The sequence below is a fragment of the Gallus gallus genome, chromosome 3, assembly GCF_016699485.2.
Source record: "Gallus gallus isolate bGalGal1 chromosome 3, bGalGal1.mat.broiler.GRCg7b, whole genome shotgun sequence".
NCBI lineage: Eukaryota > Metazoa > Chordata > Aves > Galliformes > Phasianidae > Gallus > Gallus gallus.
This window is the reverse complement of record NC_052534.1, coordinates 57,728,164-57,748,713: the sequence shown is the minus strand read 5'-3', so window position 1 is coordinate 57,748,713 and position 20,550 is coordinate 57,728,164. Positions and strand designations below refer to the sequence as shown.

The 20,550-nt window shown below is 37.1% G+C and overlaps 1 protein-coding gene across 3 annotated transcripts in view; it reads right to left on the bottom strand.

The window, feature by feature from the left end:
- ARHGAP18 (Rho GTPase activating protein 18) overlaps positions 1–20,550 on the bottom strand; it is an 84,286-nt gene that overhangs the window by 10,378 nt on the left and 53,358 nt on the right. For all 3 annotated transcript variants that reach the window (XM_015284131.4, XM_419743.8, XM_040697906.2), the window contains exons 5-12: positions 14,610–14,779; positions 12,267–12,432; positions 10,482–10,573; positions 9,656–9,733; positions 6,724–6,883; positions 3,939–4,021; positions 2,837–3,043; positions 1,898–2,044 (exon numbers count right to left, since the gene is read on the bottom strand). In XM_015284131.4, the coding sequence (XP_015139617.1) occupies positions 1,898–2,044; positions 2,837–3,043; positions 3,939–4,021; positions 6,724–6,883; positions 9,656–9,733; positions 10,482–10,573; positions 12,267–12,432; positions 14,610–14,779 (1,103 nt within the window). The remainder of the gene's footprint in view (positions 1–1,897; positions 2,045–2,836; positions 3,044–3,938; positions 4,022–6,723; positions 6,884–9,655; positions 9,734–10,481; positions 10,574–12,266; positions 12,433–14,609; positions 14,780–20,550) is intronic.

The window sequence follows — 20,550 nt, the reverse complement described above, 5'->3', positions numbered from 1 at the left end:
AATTTTGGGTAAGTATTACATGAGACTTCAGTCATAACTCTCTAGTGGATTAAAAAGACATATTTTACTATAAAAATCATCAGCACTGAATTACAGAAAAAAATTCTGATATGTGAAGTTGCAATAGCACTTGTCTGTTTCAGTGTATTTGCTGTTATTTCCATGTTGAACAGTGGATGGCAGCATTCCTTTAAGTGTCAGCCCACATTAATTCCACTGAATTGTATTCAAAGAAACCTCTCCTTATTAAACAGTACAAAATAAATGTCAATATTTAATTAGCTTTATTTTAAAATCATAGATAAATCCTGACTTTGTGTACAGATTCCTTCAAGTACAGTCATATAGGTAGGAAAGTATGGCAAAGTACTGCTCAAGGAATTAATTCATTTTAAAGACGTGTCACTACTGCATGCAAAGTGAGGTAGGAACATTTAAATATATGGTCCTAGAAGATGTTGGATGCAACTGTCCAAGGGATCCAAGGGAATTTTGCAGATTCAAATATATATATATATACACACACATGTTTATATATGTATGTAATACACATGTATATGTATATTTGCAATATCAATTCAGACGGATACCACAGAAAATGCATTCATATGCCATATTCTAATTTATGTCTTAATAGATTAACCAGCTTTGCTTTGCTTTTATCAGAAAATGACAAGTTGGTTTTTTTTGTTTTTTTTTTTTAAACAGTGTGCCATACACACACTTGTTAAGATTTAAACCAATGCACTTTTACAAACTACCACAAGGTGTCTCTAATTCACTGAAATCTTTAGTTCGACCTCAGCTCACGAGATAGTATTTTCTGGTATGGATTCATTAGGTTGTGGAAACACGTATAATTGGTGTTATCTGTCTATGCATTTAAAATATTGGAAAAATGTCTTTGAAACGCATTATAATAAGACACCGTACTGCAATAGTACAGTAAGCTTTAAAAATTAAAAAGTAATTATTAACTTTATTGAAATTGTAAGTAATAAGCAAATTGAAGGTGCATGGGATATATTTTTGAAATGCTTCTATGTAATCGGGAGAAGCCAAAATAAAATATTTCTAAAGTACAGGAAAATAATCAGACTGTAATGCCACAGAACTTTCTGTACCATTTGAAAGAGTTGTGAAGTGTTACACTGCAACATACAATTTGGCATCACTGATGGGTCTGACAGAAGTTATTTACATACCGAACTAAAGACAGTATTCATTGGGTTAAGCTGGGAGGAGACAGTTGAACAGTAACTACATAAGGAGCATTTTATCAGCTTTCACATGTTTTTTTGTTTGTTTGTTTTGTTTTCTGAGGGGGAAGGGAACAGGAAATAAAGAAGGGAAGCAGCGCATGCTCTAGCATTCTTCACTCAATAAGGAATACTTAAATTCATTGGGACAAAGACTTCAGTGGTGCAGGAGCTCCCATGGGCAGAAGAAACATTAAATGCTGGCTTAGCTTCCAAACATTTCCAAAATATCAAAACTGATACCTAGTTGAGAGGGGTTTGTTTTTTTGGTTTTTTTTTTTTAAGTAAACACATGGAATTCCATTGGGCATCAACATAGCTAAAACTTTGGATACTGAATGTTGTCACAACACTTGTTCTCTCTACAAACACAGACCTAATCTACTTTTGTTTTGGACACCCAATTTGAAACAACCAATGTGATATCACTTTTCAGAATAAAAACATTTTGGAAAATCTGGGGAAAAGATAAACAGCTCAACCTTCCAAAAGTGTCATGATAGTAATCCATAACTATGAAACCTATCTATTTACCAAAATTATTAAATAAGTGTAGATATCCTCTTGGCAATATCCACTTTTACACTACAGAGATGACAGACTTCTTTATACAGTATTTCAGATATATGTTTTCTTACATCATTAGGAGTCTTGTCCTGCTTCTCGTGCTTTTCCCGATCATAAGCCATCTTTTTCAGAAGTTTCTTCATAGCTTTGTCCTTTTTCTCCTTCTTCTGGTTTTCAGTGTTTTGCTTTCTCACTTGGTTAACAATAAACTTGGGAATCTAGATGAATATAGATAGTAAGCATTGAATAACCACATCATTTCCATAACTAACTAACCAAAACATTATAAATTCACAGATTGTCAAGTAGGAAAGGAAAAAATAAATTCTAAATAAAGTAATTAAGGATTCAAATAATATAAAGCTATGGAATGAAATAATTTTATAAACACTGCACTTGTGATGTTATATCTCTCTCGGTGGAAGTGGAATCATATAGGTTTTACTTTCCTCAGCCAAAAAAATTCACTCAGTGTTTAGTCAGTACAATGACGATAACTTTTCCACACTTGCAGCAAAGGTCAAGATTGTTTAAAGGTGCTGACGGACAACAAAGCTTCAAGTTCTCCAGTCTGTTTAAAGGAGAGTTTTCTTGAGACCATGACACAAGTTCATGTATTTATCAAAACATACTTTATTTAATGCAAAGTCTGGCCCAAAAGTCTGGATTTATACACCATGTTCCCTGTGAGTATCTCTAAGCAGACAAGAGTAAATTCCTTGTAACAGTGCATGCCAACAGAACAAATACAAAGATCCCCCAAGGATTCATTTTTCAGTTCGCTTACGGTACATATTAAATACTGAAACTCAGACCATCAGAGCTTAACTCCAGCACAATATGTAATGATTCTATTTCATTCCCATCAGAGTTACCTATGAGAAAGAACCCAGCTGGACAGGGCTGACTGATCTTTCTTTAAATCATGGAAATAAGTTCATATTACTTCTTTGTTCAGATGCCTTTTTTGTGAAATTTATGGGATTTTTTCCCCCTTAGGAAAAACTTACTGTCCAGAGAAGTTTTTGGTACTGAATCATAAAGCGCATGACGTTTGCTGTTCCAGCTGCCATAGCAAACTCGCTTTGTTCAATAGTCTTTGAGCCAAGCCCTTGAAATGTGAAAAGGTTTGGGGCCATCACCATCGCAACATTGTTTAGCGTCATTTTGTTTTTCTCCCGATGATCTATTACCCTTTGGAGGAATTCGAGCAGTACCTGAAATTACAGCAGAATTTAAAGCTCAACTTCGCACATGAGAAAGATAGATTGAAACATGATGTTACACATTCTTGGAAAAATCTCATTATTCCTAACAAAACCACATTAAAAACAAGGAGTGTGGATATGCTTCTTCACAAGACTGCAATGCAAGTTTTCTTTATATAATAAAGTAAGTAATTCTTGTTAATAATATTTTCCAAAGCATTTAAGTCCACACATTAAGTTAACTCAAAAAGGAAAATATGTTTAAACAATAAAAAATAGGATTTTTTTTTTTGCTATGGTAGAAGATGTTCTGTATTCCACAGAAATCCTGCACATTCACTTTTGATTATAGCAATTTTAATAGTAAATATTTTCTGAAAGAGATTGATAGCACTGCTACAGAAGGACATGCTGAAATTGGAAGTATCTATGAGTGATGTGATGCAAATAACAGTAGGAAATGCCAGTTTGTTATTTATGTAGTAGAAACAAAAGACAGAGGTAAAAGTAGGAAATAAAAAGATAAACTCATTTTATAAAAGCAAACACTAATCGATAGTATTCTATTACATTTTATTTTTTGTGCTGCAAATGATGACTGCTACTGCTAAAAAAATAGATAAGAAACTTGTAAGAAAAAGGGTAATTCACTGGAAGATTATTATTGCAATCTCCTGGAAAAATTTCAAGTCATACTCTTAAAGTCATCTGGGAGGAATTAGGGTCCTAAGTCATGTTTTTTTTTCTGAAGTTCTGTGAAATGTGAAAAAAAAATAAAGAATCCTTAGTTTCAGCATTAACTTTGAACAGAAAAAAAAAATGTTGAAAAACAGCATTCATTATAGTGGATTCACAGAAACAGGCAAAATATTCACACAGGAAAAAGTGTATTGGCAATTCTAACCTTCAGTGTGTCTCTGTTTGCTTCAGGTAGAAGGATAACCAAAAGATTCAAAGCTTGCAGCTGCTGTTTCTTCCTTGGAAGATCTGCCAGTGAAGCAAAAGAACTTCAGTATTTTAAAATTGTCATTTATCCTTTTCAGAAAGCATGATTTTAAAGTGGAAACCTCTTACAAAATGCTTAATGCATGCACATGGCTTGTTGTCACAGTGTGACAAAGGACTGGTAAATCCTTCTTTTCTAAATTTTTTTTTCCCAAACACTCTTATGTGATTCAGTTGCTGTATGACTCAACTCTTTTTTTTTTTCTGGCAGTATTTTTCAGAGCCTTGTGATCTTCTATTTTGCAATGTTAAAAAAGAAAGCTAGCCAGCTAATGGTTCCTCCCTTTTTGAGCCTGGGCCTAAAATTTCAGGAGTATATTCAAAGCTGCTTTCACAGTTTCTGTAATTGCCTTAACAGTTGCACTGTCTCTCAAGTCACCCCCACAAGACACCAGCAACACGAGTAGCAACAGCTGGAGTGGCAAACCAATGGGGATAAAGCCAACAGCAAAGAAGCTGAATACTTATCTACAGCAGGGAGCGTCATAGCAAACATGGCACGGCTCCTATATCCTGGCAATGTAGAGCAGTGAAAAGCCCCAATTCTCTCAGGTTTGTCACTTGTGATAAACTTCCTCCTGTCATACTTTAGAGGAAGTGCTCTGGAAAGCCTTCTGAGCAGATTCCTAATATCAGGCCATACATAACACAAGCGAAGAAAGACCTGCATCTGACACAGTTTTATTACACCATTTCAAAGCTCAACAGGTCTGATTTTGTGCATTCCAATGGGATTCCAACAGAACTGCTATTTCAAATACATTTTGTTCAAAACAATATGGGAGATACAGCAATAAATAAATAAATAAATAAATAAATAAATAAAAAGTTACTCCATGATATAAAAAACAGTTTGCTGACTACCTTCTACCATAATTAAAATTAACGATATAAATGAAAGAATGGTAAATTATACAGTCTTTCAAAACATGCAAACAGTGACAACAGTGTACCTGCCTGCTTAGAAAGACATACATTAAAAGCAAGTAAGAACACAACAGCAAAACAATTAAGATTTATTACTTAAATCAGGGTTTCCCATCTGTTCACCTAAATAACGTTCTACTTTTAGTTCTGTCGGCACTTAATTTAAATTAACAAAATAAATTGTTTTAATTAAGTCATTTAAATATTTAAATAGTAAAAAGTCTAACCTCACTAATTAAACACATTATCATGAAAAGCACTGTCACAAAGATGGCCCTTTTTCTCTAACACCTAATCTTACTGTACATAACCAATACAATGGGCAGACAATTTAAACAATTGGAGTCTACTAAGTGTTATGTCTGTTTTATATCAAATTCTTCAGCTCCGTGCATTTTGTATTATCTGAGTATTTTCTGGATAAGTAAAACCACAAAAGGCTTGAAGACAGCTCAGAAGTGGCAAGCAGAAACCATCCTGGCTCCAAACAGTATCTGTTAATTGGAACAACCTTGAGGAACTGCTGGCTGTCAGCATCATCTGAAAGTATTCTGGCCTGCTTTAACTTGCTGCTCAGTGCTGCAAAATCAACACCACTATGTAACAGGCTTAAGCTCCAGCCCCCTACTCACATCAATTGAAGGCCTGTGCCCTTGAAAAGAACTCCTAACCTGGAGAGTGGAACTGCCAGTAGCTTTTAAGAGTAACTGCCTGTCTGCCTGACCATGGGAATTACCTAATAATGCACTTAAGAAATAAGCCGTCATCACTGAGCCCATAAAAAGGCAGGAATAATTTGTTTGAAACCAACACCCCTGTGTTGACTAAGAAGTTAACGCATGTGGATTCTCACTCCTGATGCACTGTCACCAAGCTGCTTTCTTTATGTTACAGCTGGTATGCTTGCTGTCTTGGTGACCAGTTGGAAAGGAGTATGTTTTCACAGGAACTTGCTGATCTCAAGGGATTAGAGATGATTAGCAGTTTTGACAATTCCGTTGTAACTTTTCCTGTTGCAAATGGATAAAATACTCTCCATGCGCCATGCTAAACAGTATACATTACCATTTCTTGGATTTTGTGCAGAACTATTACATCTTTGCTGTTGTCTTCTTTTAAATGGAGATTATAAACAAGAAGGAAAACAACTTTTTACAAGGGTAGTGACAAGACAAGGAGGAATGGTTTTAAACTGAAGGAGGGAAGATTTAGATTATATGTCAGAGGGAAGTTTTTCTCTGAGAAAGTGGTGAGGCACTGGAACAGATTGCCCAGAGAGGCTGTGGGTGCCCTGTCTCTTGAGGTGTTTAAGGCCAGATTGGATGGGGCACTGTGCAACCTGATCTAGTACATGATCTAGTAGTTGGCAACCCTGTCTGTGGCAGGGGGGTTGCAACTTGATAATCCTTGAGGTCCCTTCTAATCCAAGCCATTCTGCGATTCTATGAAACAAATATTATTCATAAACTGACACCACCTTACACAATTTTCTTCTAACTCCTCTATAATTCCTAAAGACCACTAGAAATCTAACAAAAAGTGACAATGTGCTTTCATTTTACAACTATTAAAGTAGATGTTCAATGAAAAATATTACTTTGCTAATGTTTATTAGAAAAGATACAGTTTTTTTTCTAAGTAATATTTGTGATTTGTTTTCTTTCACATATTATTAGTGAAAATGCTAGTACAGCAAAGAAGCAATTCTCTGCACTGTATTATTTCTTTGCAACCAAGATGGAAAGGACACTACTCACTCTGTACATCTTGGAAAGCTTTGAGATATTCTACAGTTAGGAGTGGTTGAGGCAGTTCACGGATGAAGAGTTTTAAAAGACTTGCTGCATCATGTTGTTTGACATTTTCCCAGTTGAAAGTCCCTTCATAAAATTTTGCTTCCAGTTCTTGGCAAAGGCTCTGCAAGGCAGTAGATACAGACAGCACCATTAACACTTGCCTGCTAGAAGTCATGCATGATACACACAGCAATGTTTTCCTTACTCTGAAAGGGGTAAAGGAAAAAAAAAAGGAACATCTGAAATATTGCTTAACTCCAGCTGCTACTGATCTTTTGTTACAAAAAGATAAACTGAAGATCAGAAGCACAGAAAACAAATAGTGATGGGCAGCAGACTGCCAAAGCGTATAGGAAGATATCCCGTGGGTCTGCCTCAGGGCAATCTGGAATAAGAACCAGATACCATATTCATTCGCATAAGTGTTATGGCCTCTCCATCCTACAAAATATTAAGATGTGGCTGACATAATCAACTATCTCGAAACTATACACCAAAGGGTACTGTTTCAATGTATGCATAATCTTTTTCACAGACAAGTACGACAATTACGCACGCTGATAAACAGCTTCTCTTCAAAATATACATTAAGGTGAGGCTAGTCCTCTTTTTAAAGTACAGGGAAAAGTTTTGTTTGACTTGATAGCTGGATATCTTGCAATCTGTAGGGAATGTCATGCTCCTGGACAAGCACAGCTTTGCCTACCACTGGCTGTTACACATGCTTTCTATGGAAGAAGATTCTACCGCAAAACACATGGTTTTGCAACAGTAGCAGCAGAATAAACAGTACTGAGTGATACCTCATAAGTCTGACAGCAGACATCACTGTATACCCAACCTGACCCTGTGAGACTACTATGACTGGCCCTCTAGAGATGTAAGAACAGAAACACTCTGTAGTGACTGAGTCAGTCTTAGTCGCCCTTAAGGAACAGCTTCTGCCCAATTGTTTGCTGCTGGCAGAGTGGGAACCAGCGTCAGCATCCCTGTTCCAGTAAGGCCAGTGACCTTGCAGGCACCCCTCAACATGCTTCTTCTCGCCTAAGTTCTTCCAGACAGAAAATGAGTACAGAGACACTTGGTAGTTTTGCAAAGTATGCAAGACAAAGTGAGGGAAACTGCTAAGGAAAAATATAGTCTTAATTATTTATCAGGAAAAGAAGGGCACACTGGATATAGAATAACAGCTGTTTTTCAGGATACTGTTCTCACTGAATTTAACTTTATCCAAATGGAAAATTGCTCTATTTGCAAAGAAAATGTGAACACTCGGGTTGATATAAAAATTGGATGTTCTCAACTGTCCTCCAGAGAGATCTTCTGTCTCCATAGATTGCATACAAGTGTCAGCGGTGCTAAGATCCTAACTCAAATGTCTGAAGTCAGGTATCATTTTCTTCCCATCGACAACAAAACCAGGCTTTAGAAATAGATGAAAATTTTCCTGCTGAGACTCATCACCTCCCACATCCAAATTCAGTCTAAATCAGCGTAGCTAATGCAGTATTACAAAACTAGATAAAATGAATTGTTTTATCTGAAGGGCAAGAGCAGAAATGTCAACTACCCATCCTAATGGACCTATGCTTAAGCTTTAAAGTAAAAGATTTAACTATGGGATATCATAAATATGCAATACATCATCTTAATTATAACTATAAAAATAATATTAAAATAAAATAGCAAAATATTTTCTTCCAATTATCTGTACCATTTTATAAAACTACATAAGAAGGATATTTCTATAGGAGAAAAAAATGTTTAAAGAAATTAGATAGAATATGTGTCCTTCAGTATGCTGAATTCTTCATTTTTCTATAAAGTTTTCCATTTAAATAAGTAAAAGAATGTAACATTTTTGCTAACAAAACAATTACTTAATTCAAAGAAGCAGTTCCTGCAAATAAAAAGGCAAAAATTTAATGAAGGACAAATAGTTAATGATCTCCTGCCTGGGAAATTGTATTAATTTTATAAAGATTAAGAAATAAACAAACAAAATCATCTCAAAGTAATACCAGTAGGCAGAACTGATGTAGAGCAGAAAACAAAGAATGAAGGAAATATATTAAAAAAAAAAAAAAAAATCTTAGTTACTGGTAAATAAACAGAGCCAGTTTCCATAATAATCCTTTCCTTCAGTTTCCAGTGAACCAGCTGCTGGACAAAGTTTGATATGATAGAGGCTGGCAGACGTCTTTGGACAGCTGAATCCACTTAAATTATCTGTTTAGCATTTAAGGCCAGTTCAGACCATCTTTTTAACACATGGACTCTTGGCATGAATCATCCTGTGTATTTTGTTTCCTGCACTAAGGAAAACACTGGGGAAGAGTCTGTGTGTAATTGGCATCCACTCTGTGAAGTGTCAGTGTGTGTGAACGGATGTGCCTAACAAGGATGCGTTCAGAGAGCTAAGAAGTTACTTTGCTGTTCATAAAAATAAATCTGAAAGGTTCTTCAGCGCAAGCTGCCTGCCTTGCTCTGTAATGTAGGTTAAGTCTAGCTATTAAAGCAAGCTCACAATGCCAAAAAAAACTTCCTCCTGGGGTAGAAGACTGTGTATGAACTGTTCAGATGATTAAGCTGGTTCAGGGTAAAAAACAAGAGGCTAGAAAGCTTGTGCCAAGAATTAATGAGATTTTGGCACGACTCAATTTGAAACATAGCCTTGACTCTGCTTCCAACTTGAGCTTTCCCCAAAACTACACTGGATCAAACCATCAGCCTCCTGGCTAATATAACTCATTTTTCTTTCTGAAAAGACATTTCGTTCTGTTTTTGAAGGTTTTAAGATCAATCTGGCCTCAAAATAAATTTCTGTAACAAAATAAAATCAGGGAGAGGAAATAAGCTTTTAAGGGTGCTAAAAATCTGCATAAAGCTTTACCTTTACTCTTGTTGCAACTCCTGGTATTCTAAGAAGTCCTTCTGTTTCCAGAGTTGCCTCTTCTATCTGGGAAATCAACTGTCAAACACAAACCAAACTGGATAAATGAAGATGTCAATTAAAAATTACTGGTAGATGGTTCTAATATGTTGGAGCCTTTATGTATGTACATGTGTGGTACAAATATACAACATATAAGCACACAAATGCACAGTTTAGAAATGGATTAGATTTGTTGTAGATGTAGAATAAAATCTTTAATGTGGCTCTTGCCCCTTCTGTAAATACTACTAAAGAATTGGTCTCTTTTATTAAAAATAAAACATAGGATACAGACCTCCTTCAAACACTAACGTAGTAATCACACAAATACGCTTCTTTTCAACTTCACCAGAGGACAACCAAGTACTTTTACTTAGTACTAAGATCTACTGGAACACACCAGAAATAATTCACAGTACTTATAAATTGCAGAGTAGTTGCAACAAGAAAAGCAAACTAGCAATTTAACTCAAAGTATGTGTGATACAAAGCAAAGTATCAAGTTTACTAAGTGCACAGAATCACAGAATGGTTAAGGTTGGGAAATACCTCTAATATCATCTAGTCCAACTGTCCACTTATCGTCAATATTGCCCACTAAACCACATTCCCTAGTACCACATCTAATAAATTAATAAGTGAAGCTGCAAATAAAAGTTAATGTAACTTTGACTAGAGTCATATATTGTAAGCTTTGCTACAGGGAGAAAATAAATTCAGGACAAAACGTTATTGATTGTCATTTGCAGGTATGGAATAAGTTGACTTGCTTGTGCTTATTTACCTTCTGAAAAATCAGTGGGATCTTGGTGCCTGGCACCTTCTTCTGATCCTGTTCCAGTAAAACTGACAGTGGGACACCAAACAAGCCACAGTCTGAAGAATAAGGCAAAAGAAACTGAGATATTATCCATATCTGTTCCTACACATGCGATAATGGCATAAAACCATATTTTGGAAACAGTAAGCTTATTCAATACATTCATAGTGTTTGTTCAAAGTGTTTGAATGTTTTCATCAGTTGAGTTATTACAAAAAGCATTTTGGTTAAAGTGACTCATTCATCTCTTCCTTCAGTCACAAATCAAGACTCTTCTGTTTTGACTTCTGTCATCTGCATGTTCTGCAGTACAGTGAAGCAAACTGTGTAAATGAACCACCTGCATGGTTCTGGTTTATAAAGTGATTCTGATGATGACCATGGAACACACATCTTCATCATTCAGTGTAAGATAATACAGAAAAGATGCAAGAGACATGAGAAATGTGGCTACTAAAATAAAACAGAAGTAATTACCATCCAGGGTTACTCTCAACCATCTCTCTACAAGAGCTGTGAAAAAAGGTTTTCAACCCTTCATGTGGTTTTGCACTATACAAACCCATCATGATAGAATGATAAGCACCTTCCCAAGGTTGGTTTTCTATTTGTTGTTTTTTTGTTTTGTTTTGTTTTTTTAAAAGCAAAATTATCATTAAGTCTGGGTTGGAAAACAGCCTTTCCAAGGTGCTAAGATTCTACAAGAAGAAAATACATTCAGAAGATCAAGGTCTCATAGATGTTTCTATTTATGACATTTGCATTTAAAAGGTTCTTTCCTACTACCATAAAGTCAAGACTGCAAGACTGAAGAATATATTGTACCTTGCTATATATATATCTCAAGACTCTGTTGCTTTCAATTATTTAAAGCAAGCTACAACACCATCACACTGACTGAACCTTGAGAACAGGGTTTTGGCCAAAGCAAGTTGGGATTAACTGGCAACACTTTTCAAGCTCTTGTAAAACATTTAGCACAAGCCAGAAATACAGAAAGCAAACAAAGCACTAAAAACCTCTGGCACTTTAAGTTAGTTTCCATGTGTCCTAAGTCCCCAAGAAAAGCACTGTATATATACAGTATATATATACAATATATATACATATACATAATATAATATACATATATACTCCATTGGCTTGTAGAGCAAAACGGTATGTTGCAACTGTCTCAAAATCCTTTGCAAAAGCCCAGATCTTTCACTTTGTATGATGTGTTGTGGCCTTACAAAATACCAGATGGGCACAGCTATGTGACCCAGGAAAGTTTGTGCCAGACATAACAGGAAAGCAGGTGACAAGGATTGCCAGCATCTTCAACCAAGACCAAGAAAAGCAAAAGTCAGGTAGGACTTGCACAGTACCTACCTTCATGAGTGCAGGAACGACAAAACGCACATACATCTGTCGTCCCAGGGAATATACGATCTCATAGAAACTTTTGTGAAGCTATTCCCATACAACAAGCTAGTAAGAGGAAGGTCCCTCCCTCCTCACTCCTTGGTTATCTGCTAGTGCCCAGCCTGAGTTTTCACTTTATACAGAGAGCACAGTCTCCAGACTGACTGTGCCTGAACTTGCCTAAAATGTGCCCTGAGCAAAGATGCATAATCAAATGCTGCTCAGTATCTGTTACTATTTATCAATTAAGTATAAATTTTTCTGCTGGAAAATCATAAATAACCAGATGCATTTGTTTCATCGCATTAAAGCCTATTTGTTTCAATGTATGAAACATTAACTCACCTTTGGTTTTGATTTTTGCAGCTTTTTGTTGCTTGAATTCTGTCCCAAGTACGTCATAGAGAGCAGTCAATTCAATCAGTGCTAAAGAATAGACTTTCTTCATGTCCTGAGGGGCTAGGTCACCAATCTTTGTGGTACCCGTTTTGTCCTTTGGCAGTCTGAAATTCTAAAGGCAGAGATTTGTAGCACAGAGAACAATCCAAGTCATAACAAATTACTTTGCTCGAAGGCTGTGCTCCCTTCAGAGCACAAACTTTCATCATGAAGCCTGCTGCTACTAATGGAAACATGGAGGAATCCCCTGAACAGTTTGCAAAGCAGACAAGCTTTGAATCATAGGAGGATTTACGTTGCTAGTAACTTCTGGAGGTCATCTAATCCAACTGCACACTCAAAGCAAGGCTAAATTTAAAATATGATCAGCTTGCTCATATTGTTGTCCAAATGAATTTTGAAATCCTCCAATAAGAGAAATTCTACAACCTCTGGGAGCAACTGCTTTGGTGCTTAACATGCTCATGGAGAGTTTTCTTTGCAAAACGGGACTTCCCTTGTTGTCACTTGTATCCATTGCCTCTTGCCCTTTCACAGTTCACTTCTGGCTTTATCTTGTTGCAATTTACACTGGAAACAGATGTCCATTAACAATCCTATGCATGTACAATTGGCATAGAAATCCCTCTGCACTTATTCAATCAAAATGACATATTTGACTATCATACAAATAACAATAAAAGGCTTTCCTTCTTATGGAAGGGGGAACCATACTTATGGATCACGTATATTGCAATAACTTCTGTACACTCAGAAGGTGCAGTCAGAGATGAATATAAATAACTGTGTTCAGATGGGCAGGGAGGCATTCCTAATTCACAGAGCTTTTTAACACCATCTTTCATCAGCAGGTTTCTAAGTTATACTATTGCCTGTGCCTGATATTAGCAGCATACGTGACTCAAAGCAGGAAGGCTGACAAGACTTCCTCTCCATTTGGAAAGAACAAATATTATAATCCAGAATGACTTTCTCATCCTTTACAGACCCAGTGATAGCACATCTGATTTGATGGCTATGGTGCATGGCTACAACTGTACATACTTAAAGTGTACATAAATACAATTTACAAATTGTAGATACATAGTCAGTTTTCTCCTGCCTTGAGGTCTCAATGACTTGCACAAAGATAAATGTTTAAAAATAGCCGCCAATGATGAAAGTGCAACAAATCAAATCGTAGCTTTAAATAGGTAACTCCCTTCCTTTTCTATCGCTGTGCCACTCCTTTCATCACTGAAGTAGAAATCCTCTATCACAAGCATTGAGTAATCTTCCATACGCTGAGCTAAGGGTATAGCTAAATCATATAGCACGCGTGTAAATAAGTAAATATAAGTAAGCTAGACCATATCTGTCACTTTCTTGTTATAAGCTGCATTACAGAAACATGACTCAAACACTTTAGAATCCATTTCTAAATATCCATTAGTGTCTGGTGTATAATGTTTAAACTAGGGTACACAGGGTAATTACTGTTTGAAGAACTTCATGTGTCTATCAAAATTAAGTGTTTGAAGAAGTGAAACATCATTACTTCAGCCACCACATTTATTCAGATGTGTTTGGATACACGGCTAGACAAAAGATTTGTTTTTCACACCAGTCATTACTTCACAGGTCATACATAAGTGCATGTTCACAAAACATTAGGCAAAGAGAGGTCCTTAGACCAAAGAGCTGCCTGAGGATCAATGACAAAACATCTTGGAGGATCTTATTTTGTTTCTATTTAGATTCTTTCAGAATTAGTCTTTTTTACTGAGTTGGAAGGTAAAAATGAGTAAAAAGAAATCCTTAGCTCCCTGCCATTTCACTTCAGACTTCTATAGACCATTCTGTTCTTTATTTTCTTTCTCCACCTATCTGTACCAGATAACTACACGAGGTTTCCACAGACATCCAGTAACTCCTTTTAACTAACAAAAGATATTACCATTACAGAGATAGAGCATCTCCCCTTAGATAACAGGCAAAAGGGCCGAAACAAATGAAATAAGGACACAGGTTGTGTACAATTACACCACTATCCCAGCTTAATATTACTAGTCCATTATTTTGAACACATAAAGTGAGTTCTGCTAGAATGACAAGGACATACATAATGGTATAAAAATAGTCATTTCCATGTTATTGAGAACACTATTCCCAAAAATCTTGACATTTATCCCCATAAAGCTAGATCCAACAATATTCTTTTCAACCTAATTCACTCAGTGTCAAATAAATATCATTCAAACAGTACCACTCACCAGTGAAAACAATGATGGCAATAAATAGGAAACATACCGTGTGAAGAGTATCGCCCCCTCCATCCTTATACATTTTGCCTACTGAATTGTCTTTGAGATTAGCTGCCTGTTCTGCAAACGGTATCTCCAAATTGATGTCAGTCTCTGAAAATGGCATGTCTTCAAGTGGGCTCTTCTGCTCATTAGTTCCAAGACTGAACTTCAGATCTGAAAACAGAGTAGAAAAAATAACAATCAACAGCAGCAGAGTTGAGCATCAGTCAAAATATGAGAATAAGGTAGAAATTACTCCTATGCAAGAGATAAACTTCTAGTTGCAAATGCACTTACTCCTGCATTTTTCTGCCAGTTGAAAATGGAGATGGAGCCTCCTTACAAGGCTTGTAGATTTTCTAGAATAATTCTGCCAAGGCATGTGACCTTCCTATTATGAAAAAATAAAGGAATCCACTTCAAAGAAACAGCAGATTACCAAGACCTTCCAGAACCAAATACCTCTGGCATCAGAATTCTCTTGCCATGAAACACTTTCCAGACTCAAAGACTGTAACACCCTGTAAGCAAAACAGCAACTTTTTTTTTTTCTGCTGTAGTAATTTCAGAAGCAAAACACAAAGTTTATTCTACAACCCAAAACATTAACATCACAGAATTACAGAACGTTTGAGGTTGGCAGGGACATCTGGGTCTATTTGGTCCAATCCCTGTTCAAGCTGGGGCACTCAGAGCAGGCTGCCCAGACCAATGTCCAGGCAGTTTTTGAAGATCTCCAAGGAAGGAACCCCTCTGGGCAACACGCACCAGTGCTTGCTCACATGCACCATAAAGAAGTGCTTCCTGATGTTCACAGGAAACCTCCTGTGTTGCAATTCATGCCCACTGCCTCTTGTGCTGGCACTGGGAACCACTGAAAAGAGCATGATCTTAACAGTGCTGAGAAAAGAATCATAGAATCATAGAATTATTCAGGTTGGAAAGGACCTCAAAGATCATCAAGTCCAACCACAGCCTGATCATAGTACCCTAAAGGGGAAGGATCATGTCCCTTGAACTCCTGGCAACACTCCTCCTAATGCAGCCCAAGATACTATGGGCCTTCCCTGCCATAAGAGCCTATTGCCAGCTCATGTTTAACTTGTTGTCCACTAGGATCATCTTTATGCATAGCTGCTTTTCAGCTGGGCAGCACCCAGCACGTGCTGGTGCATGGGGCTGTTCCTCTCGAGTTGCAGGACTCTGCACTTTCCCCTCATCTCTCCAGTATGTCAAGGTCCTCTCTACAGCATGTCCCTCTGGCATATCAGCCACTCCCTCTAGCATTACGTTATCTGCAGATTTGCTGAACGTACACTCTTCCCATCATCCAGACTATTAACGAAGATTTAACACAGGACTGGATACAGTACCGGCCCCTGGAATACACTGCTAGTGACTGACCTCCAGCCAGGTTTCATGACTCTGATCATCTCTTCTGAAAACTGATCTCTAGGCCCAGATATTCAGTCAGTTTCCAATCCATGTCAATTTCTGCTCACCCATCCCATGCATCTGCGAGTAATATCTGGGAATAAAGGAGACTACACAGACGTCCTGACATTCCTTTCCTTACCCCTAGTCTAAATTCATCAAAACTGCCCAGACATGCTTACACGATACTGAGAAGGACTAAATACGGAATAACCACCTTACTTCTCTTTCCTTGTTCCTTATACCTCAGTTAAACACTAGACACATTTGGAATAATTTTTGTTTAAAAAAAAAAGCAAAACAAAACAGAAAGAAGAAAACTGAGAGGCAGTTCTGATTTTAGAGAAAGTAGTCTACTTCTACTACTACTGAACTTCAGCCTGAATTTTAAAAATATCAAGAAAGAAGCAAATATCAAGAGGAAAACTATATTGCAATTAACACTATTTAATACAAAGCACCAAAACAATTTAGCCAGAGAAAAACTTCAGTCCCTCCAGCATCACTTGTGATGTAGTGCTTCTCAAAGGCACAGCCAGGGTGAGGTTCCTCCTACAAGGCATTCCAAATGCCTTGAAGTACTTGTGTTTAATTTCAAACTTTCCTAACGCCAGAGCAGGTGGAAGCAAACGAATACTGCTCATTTCAATGGGACCATGCTTCTGACACTGGCTCCCACGCACAAGGTCCTGTTTCCAGTTCAAATATAACATACAACTAGTACAGAAAAAGAGGAAAGGAAACATACACAAACTATCAGCAGTGCATATGCTCTTGCATACGAATAGGGTATAACTATCAGACTTCTTTACACCACTGTGGGAAATTTTTGTATGGCCTGGAATAATCATGCTGAGCAAACCCAGAAAATCTCCAGAGAACAGTTACAGCTACAGCAACATCTGATGTAAAGCAGCGGAAAGGTTGTGGCTAGGCTGATTTAGGGAGAAGGCATTGGGGAAGTGTTGCTCTACGCTGATATTTTCAGTGGCCTGCTAAAAAGCTGAGTTGCAGTTATGCAACCCAAACAACACGTGAAGCATCAAATTTAAAAAGAGCATGTAATAACTGTGTTTTTTTTCTGAATCATATCTGCATTTGATTGAAAGATGGCATATAAAACATGACTTGTCACTGCTATGCTTTAGAGTGAATCCTGAACATTACCTCCAACTGTTAGGGCCAAACTCAGGACCTAGAAGACAGGCAGATGGGTGAAGCCACCAATAGCCACTACCTGGTAGGACACAATGTTTAATCCAACCACTCCCTCTTCAATTTCACTGATCTAAAGCTGAGACAGTTCCAGAAAGAGCAGCTGAACTTGAGTTAAAATGTTTGACTCTACTTACAGCCAAGCAATGCTGTGAGAAGTAGAATAAAACATTTCCAAATTTTACTGGTTGTCTATTTCCAGATTCTCTTGGAAAGAGAAGTGGCATCTACTCTACTTTCTCTTGGAAAGTAGAGTGGCATCTACTCACTTCTGATGGATTCTGAAAGACTCCTGAGGCATACACTAAAGATTAAGCTGATCGTGAAACTAGAGCTACTGCTTTCAGTAAATAGACACATGAGACCTCAGAACCAAACATATCCAAGGTCAAATTCTTCCCTGGCTTCGATCTCTGGCCTCTATGTGCATATGCCTACATACACCATGTAAACTGTTTAATGCATCCAAATGGAAGGAAAACAGTTCCCAGTCCACCCAAGACTTCTGTCATGCTAATGTAGCCTATACGTGACCTACATACTTCCTATCAGCAGTGGACGGATCTGATGATCTGACATTAACAAACAATAAAGAAGTAGCTCTTATTTCAGTCCTCAGGTACCAAGGTACACTTCAAAGCAGATGCCTTGGTAACAGTGTACACATTTTAAAAAAGCCTGAGACTGCTGCTGTTGTGGGGAGTTTCTTATTGATTGTATTGTATTGTTTCTATTGTGCACTTATTAACTAGGAAGCAGCTGTAGGAGGAAGCAGCTTCAGAATTCTGTCAAGCTGCCAACTGCATGTAGTATTTCAGGAAAGAAATGCAAGTGTGATACAGAAAATGTAAATATTGTCTATGAGAGTGTGGTGACCATATTTTAAATCAGACTGTATCCTTTCCTTGGTTCACAGTGCTATTTAAACACCACATAAAATTATGGGAATTCTTCAGGAGTGGGATGGAGTGTTGGGTTTGGGGCTTCTTTTTATTAAGATGTGAAAAAAATCAGAAGTGTCAACCTTGCTATTTCCTTATTTTGACAGACAATCTAAAGTATACTCCAATAGTGCTATACTTTTAAATCCTAATTGATAATTGGAATGGCTGACTTTTTTTTTTAACTGACAAAACATTTATCTAAAATGCTAATTCATAGCTGACCTTCCATAGAAAGTTCTAAAAGCTCGCAACCTTTTCACTAAAACTCTAGCACTCCAGTCATAAAATCCTTATTTATCACACAAAATGAAAAGCAGAAGCAAACTCAATCAAAAAATACAACTACATTTCAGTCTTTTTTCCTACCAAGAGGCAAGTATTACAGTTCTATTTCTCCACATTACATGAGGTACGTTCAGTTCTTTCATCCTTTTACCAGATCACTGTGCTTTGCGGTTGCCTGTATACAGAGGTATTACTTACTTCTCCTGCAGCTAACTCAGTGCATGGGACAACCAGAGTCCCACAGTAAACTGACTTTTGCTGATCCCCTGGTAAAGTTAAAGCAGATGAATAGCTAAATACTCATTATTCTATTATTATTATTTCTTGAGATGTTTCAGTGGCCTGGAAATCTATTAATTTTCACAGGCATCCAAAGAGAATTACTTTTTTTCTTTGGTAACTGTTGAACATATTGCTAGGTTAGAGGGATTTCAGTGAGGTTTATGGATTGTTAAAATGAAAATGCATATATTACTCCAAATTTTCTTTTTCTTTCTTGTAGACACTTTCTGTACCTACAATAAACAAACACTTAAAGCCAGCTAGAATTGGTCCTTCTGGAAAACTGAAATCTATTAATAATAGAAACTTAGGAACTTACTAACCTGTTGTGTTTGATCAGGCAGAAAAGAATGAAAATGTAATGGTTTCGTGTTACTCCCTGAGTTTGCATACAATGCTCAGGCAAGAAACAAGGTGTGCTCGTCAGGCAAGAATGGAGGAAGAACAGGTTCACACAGCCCATTTGTGTTCAGTCTGGCAGAAGCACTTGAGAATGCTGCATTCAAATACCAAGTTAGGAGCAGTCATCCCCTTTGGAGAAGGGCAAAAGGGATTCATTCACTCAAACAGTTTTAAGAAATCCAACATCTCAATTTAAGATCTGGATTTTATTTTTTTAATAATGTCTGAGATAGTATGCATATTTTTCAGTTAGAACTGGTACAACTTCTTTGTTAAAGAGGGTTTCCAATTTAAAATAACGCTTTTGGATTTCATAAATATTTAGTATCTCTGAAATATCAAGCACTGTTTACTTCTTGCCTTAAAATCGTTTACTGTTTGTATAACACTAATTAGCCCATCATTCTGGAGGAAAGATCACAGTACAGCACTGAAACAGGTGCAGTGCTTTTAACACTGCTGAACTTGGATGGTTTTTCCTTCCCGCTCTGATCCCGGGAGCAGGGCCCACTTCAGCACATTGACAAGAGCAGAAGTGTATGAGAATGTAAGCAGGCTGCATTTACCATCCACATCACAATCTGTGCTGTAGAGAGCTAGCATATGGGAGTCGCTTTTCAGAATTTCCTATTTCTGAAGGGTTCATCAGGGCCACTGGAAAAAAAGAACCAGATGTGATAAAAACTCTGTAATAATTGCTTGGTAATTTTCCAGCTCTGAATCCTACAGTGCAGTTTATTGACACAAGCACCAGGCACCTCTTCCTTCCCTTCTGCTGAACCAGCAGCCTGGCAGTCTTCCCAGTTTTTATACTGTTCTTATTCCAGTGAGGTTTGCTGAGAGTGAGAGAGGGAAGGATTAACAACACTGCTGGAAACACACAGTTTTAGTGATGTTAAGAGCTGTTCTATATTCATCTCTCCCAGTTCAGCTTCCAAGCACATCCTGTATGGTTTGTTGTGGTTTGTTGCTGTTTCTCAGGTCTAATCCTAAAGCAATTTTATTTATTTATTTATTTCTAGAAAACTGAATACAGGTCAGTATTCTAAAACTGGAGTAGTTCATTTCACGGCTTAATTACAGATGAGTAACTAAGTAACTCACAGTAGGAAACTTGATCTACTTTCTTGAGTATTTAAGGAAGCTGTAGGGTCCAGTTGACACCTATAATGCTACCCAGTCACCCAGAAGGAAAAAAAAAAATAGACACACAAACAATCCAGAAAAGCAATGCAGTACCTTGAAGCTTAAATGGCTGCCAGATAATACGTTGATCTTTACAGTGACAGGCATGATGCTATGGCACATACAGTGCTTCCCTCATCTTTAAGAAATGTAAGATGACAATATTTTATTACTGGCACTCAAGAACATCAGAAAGCT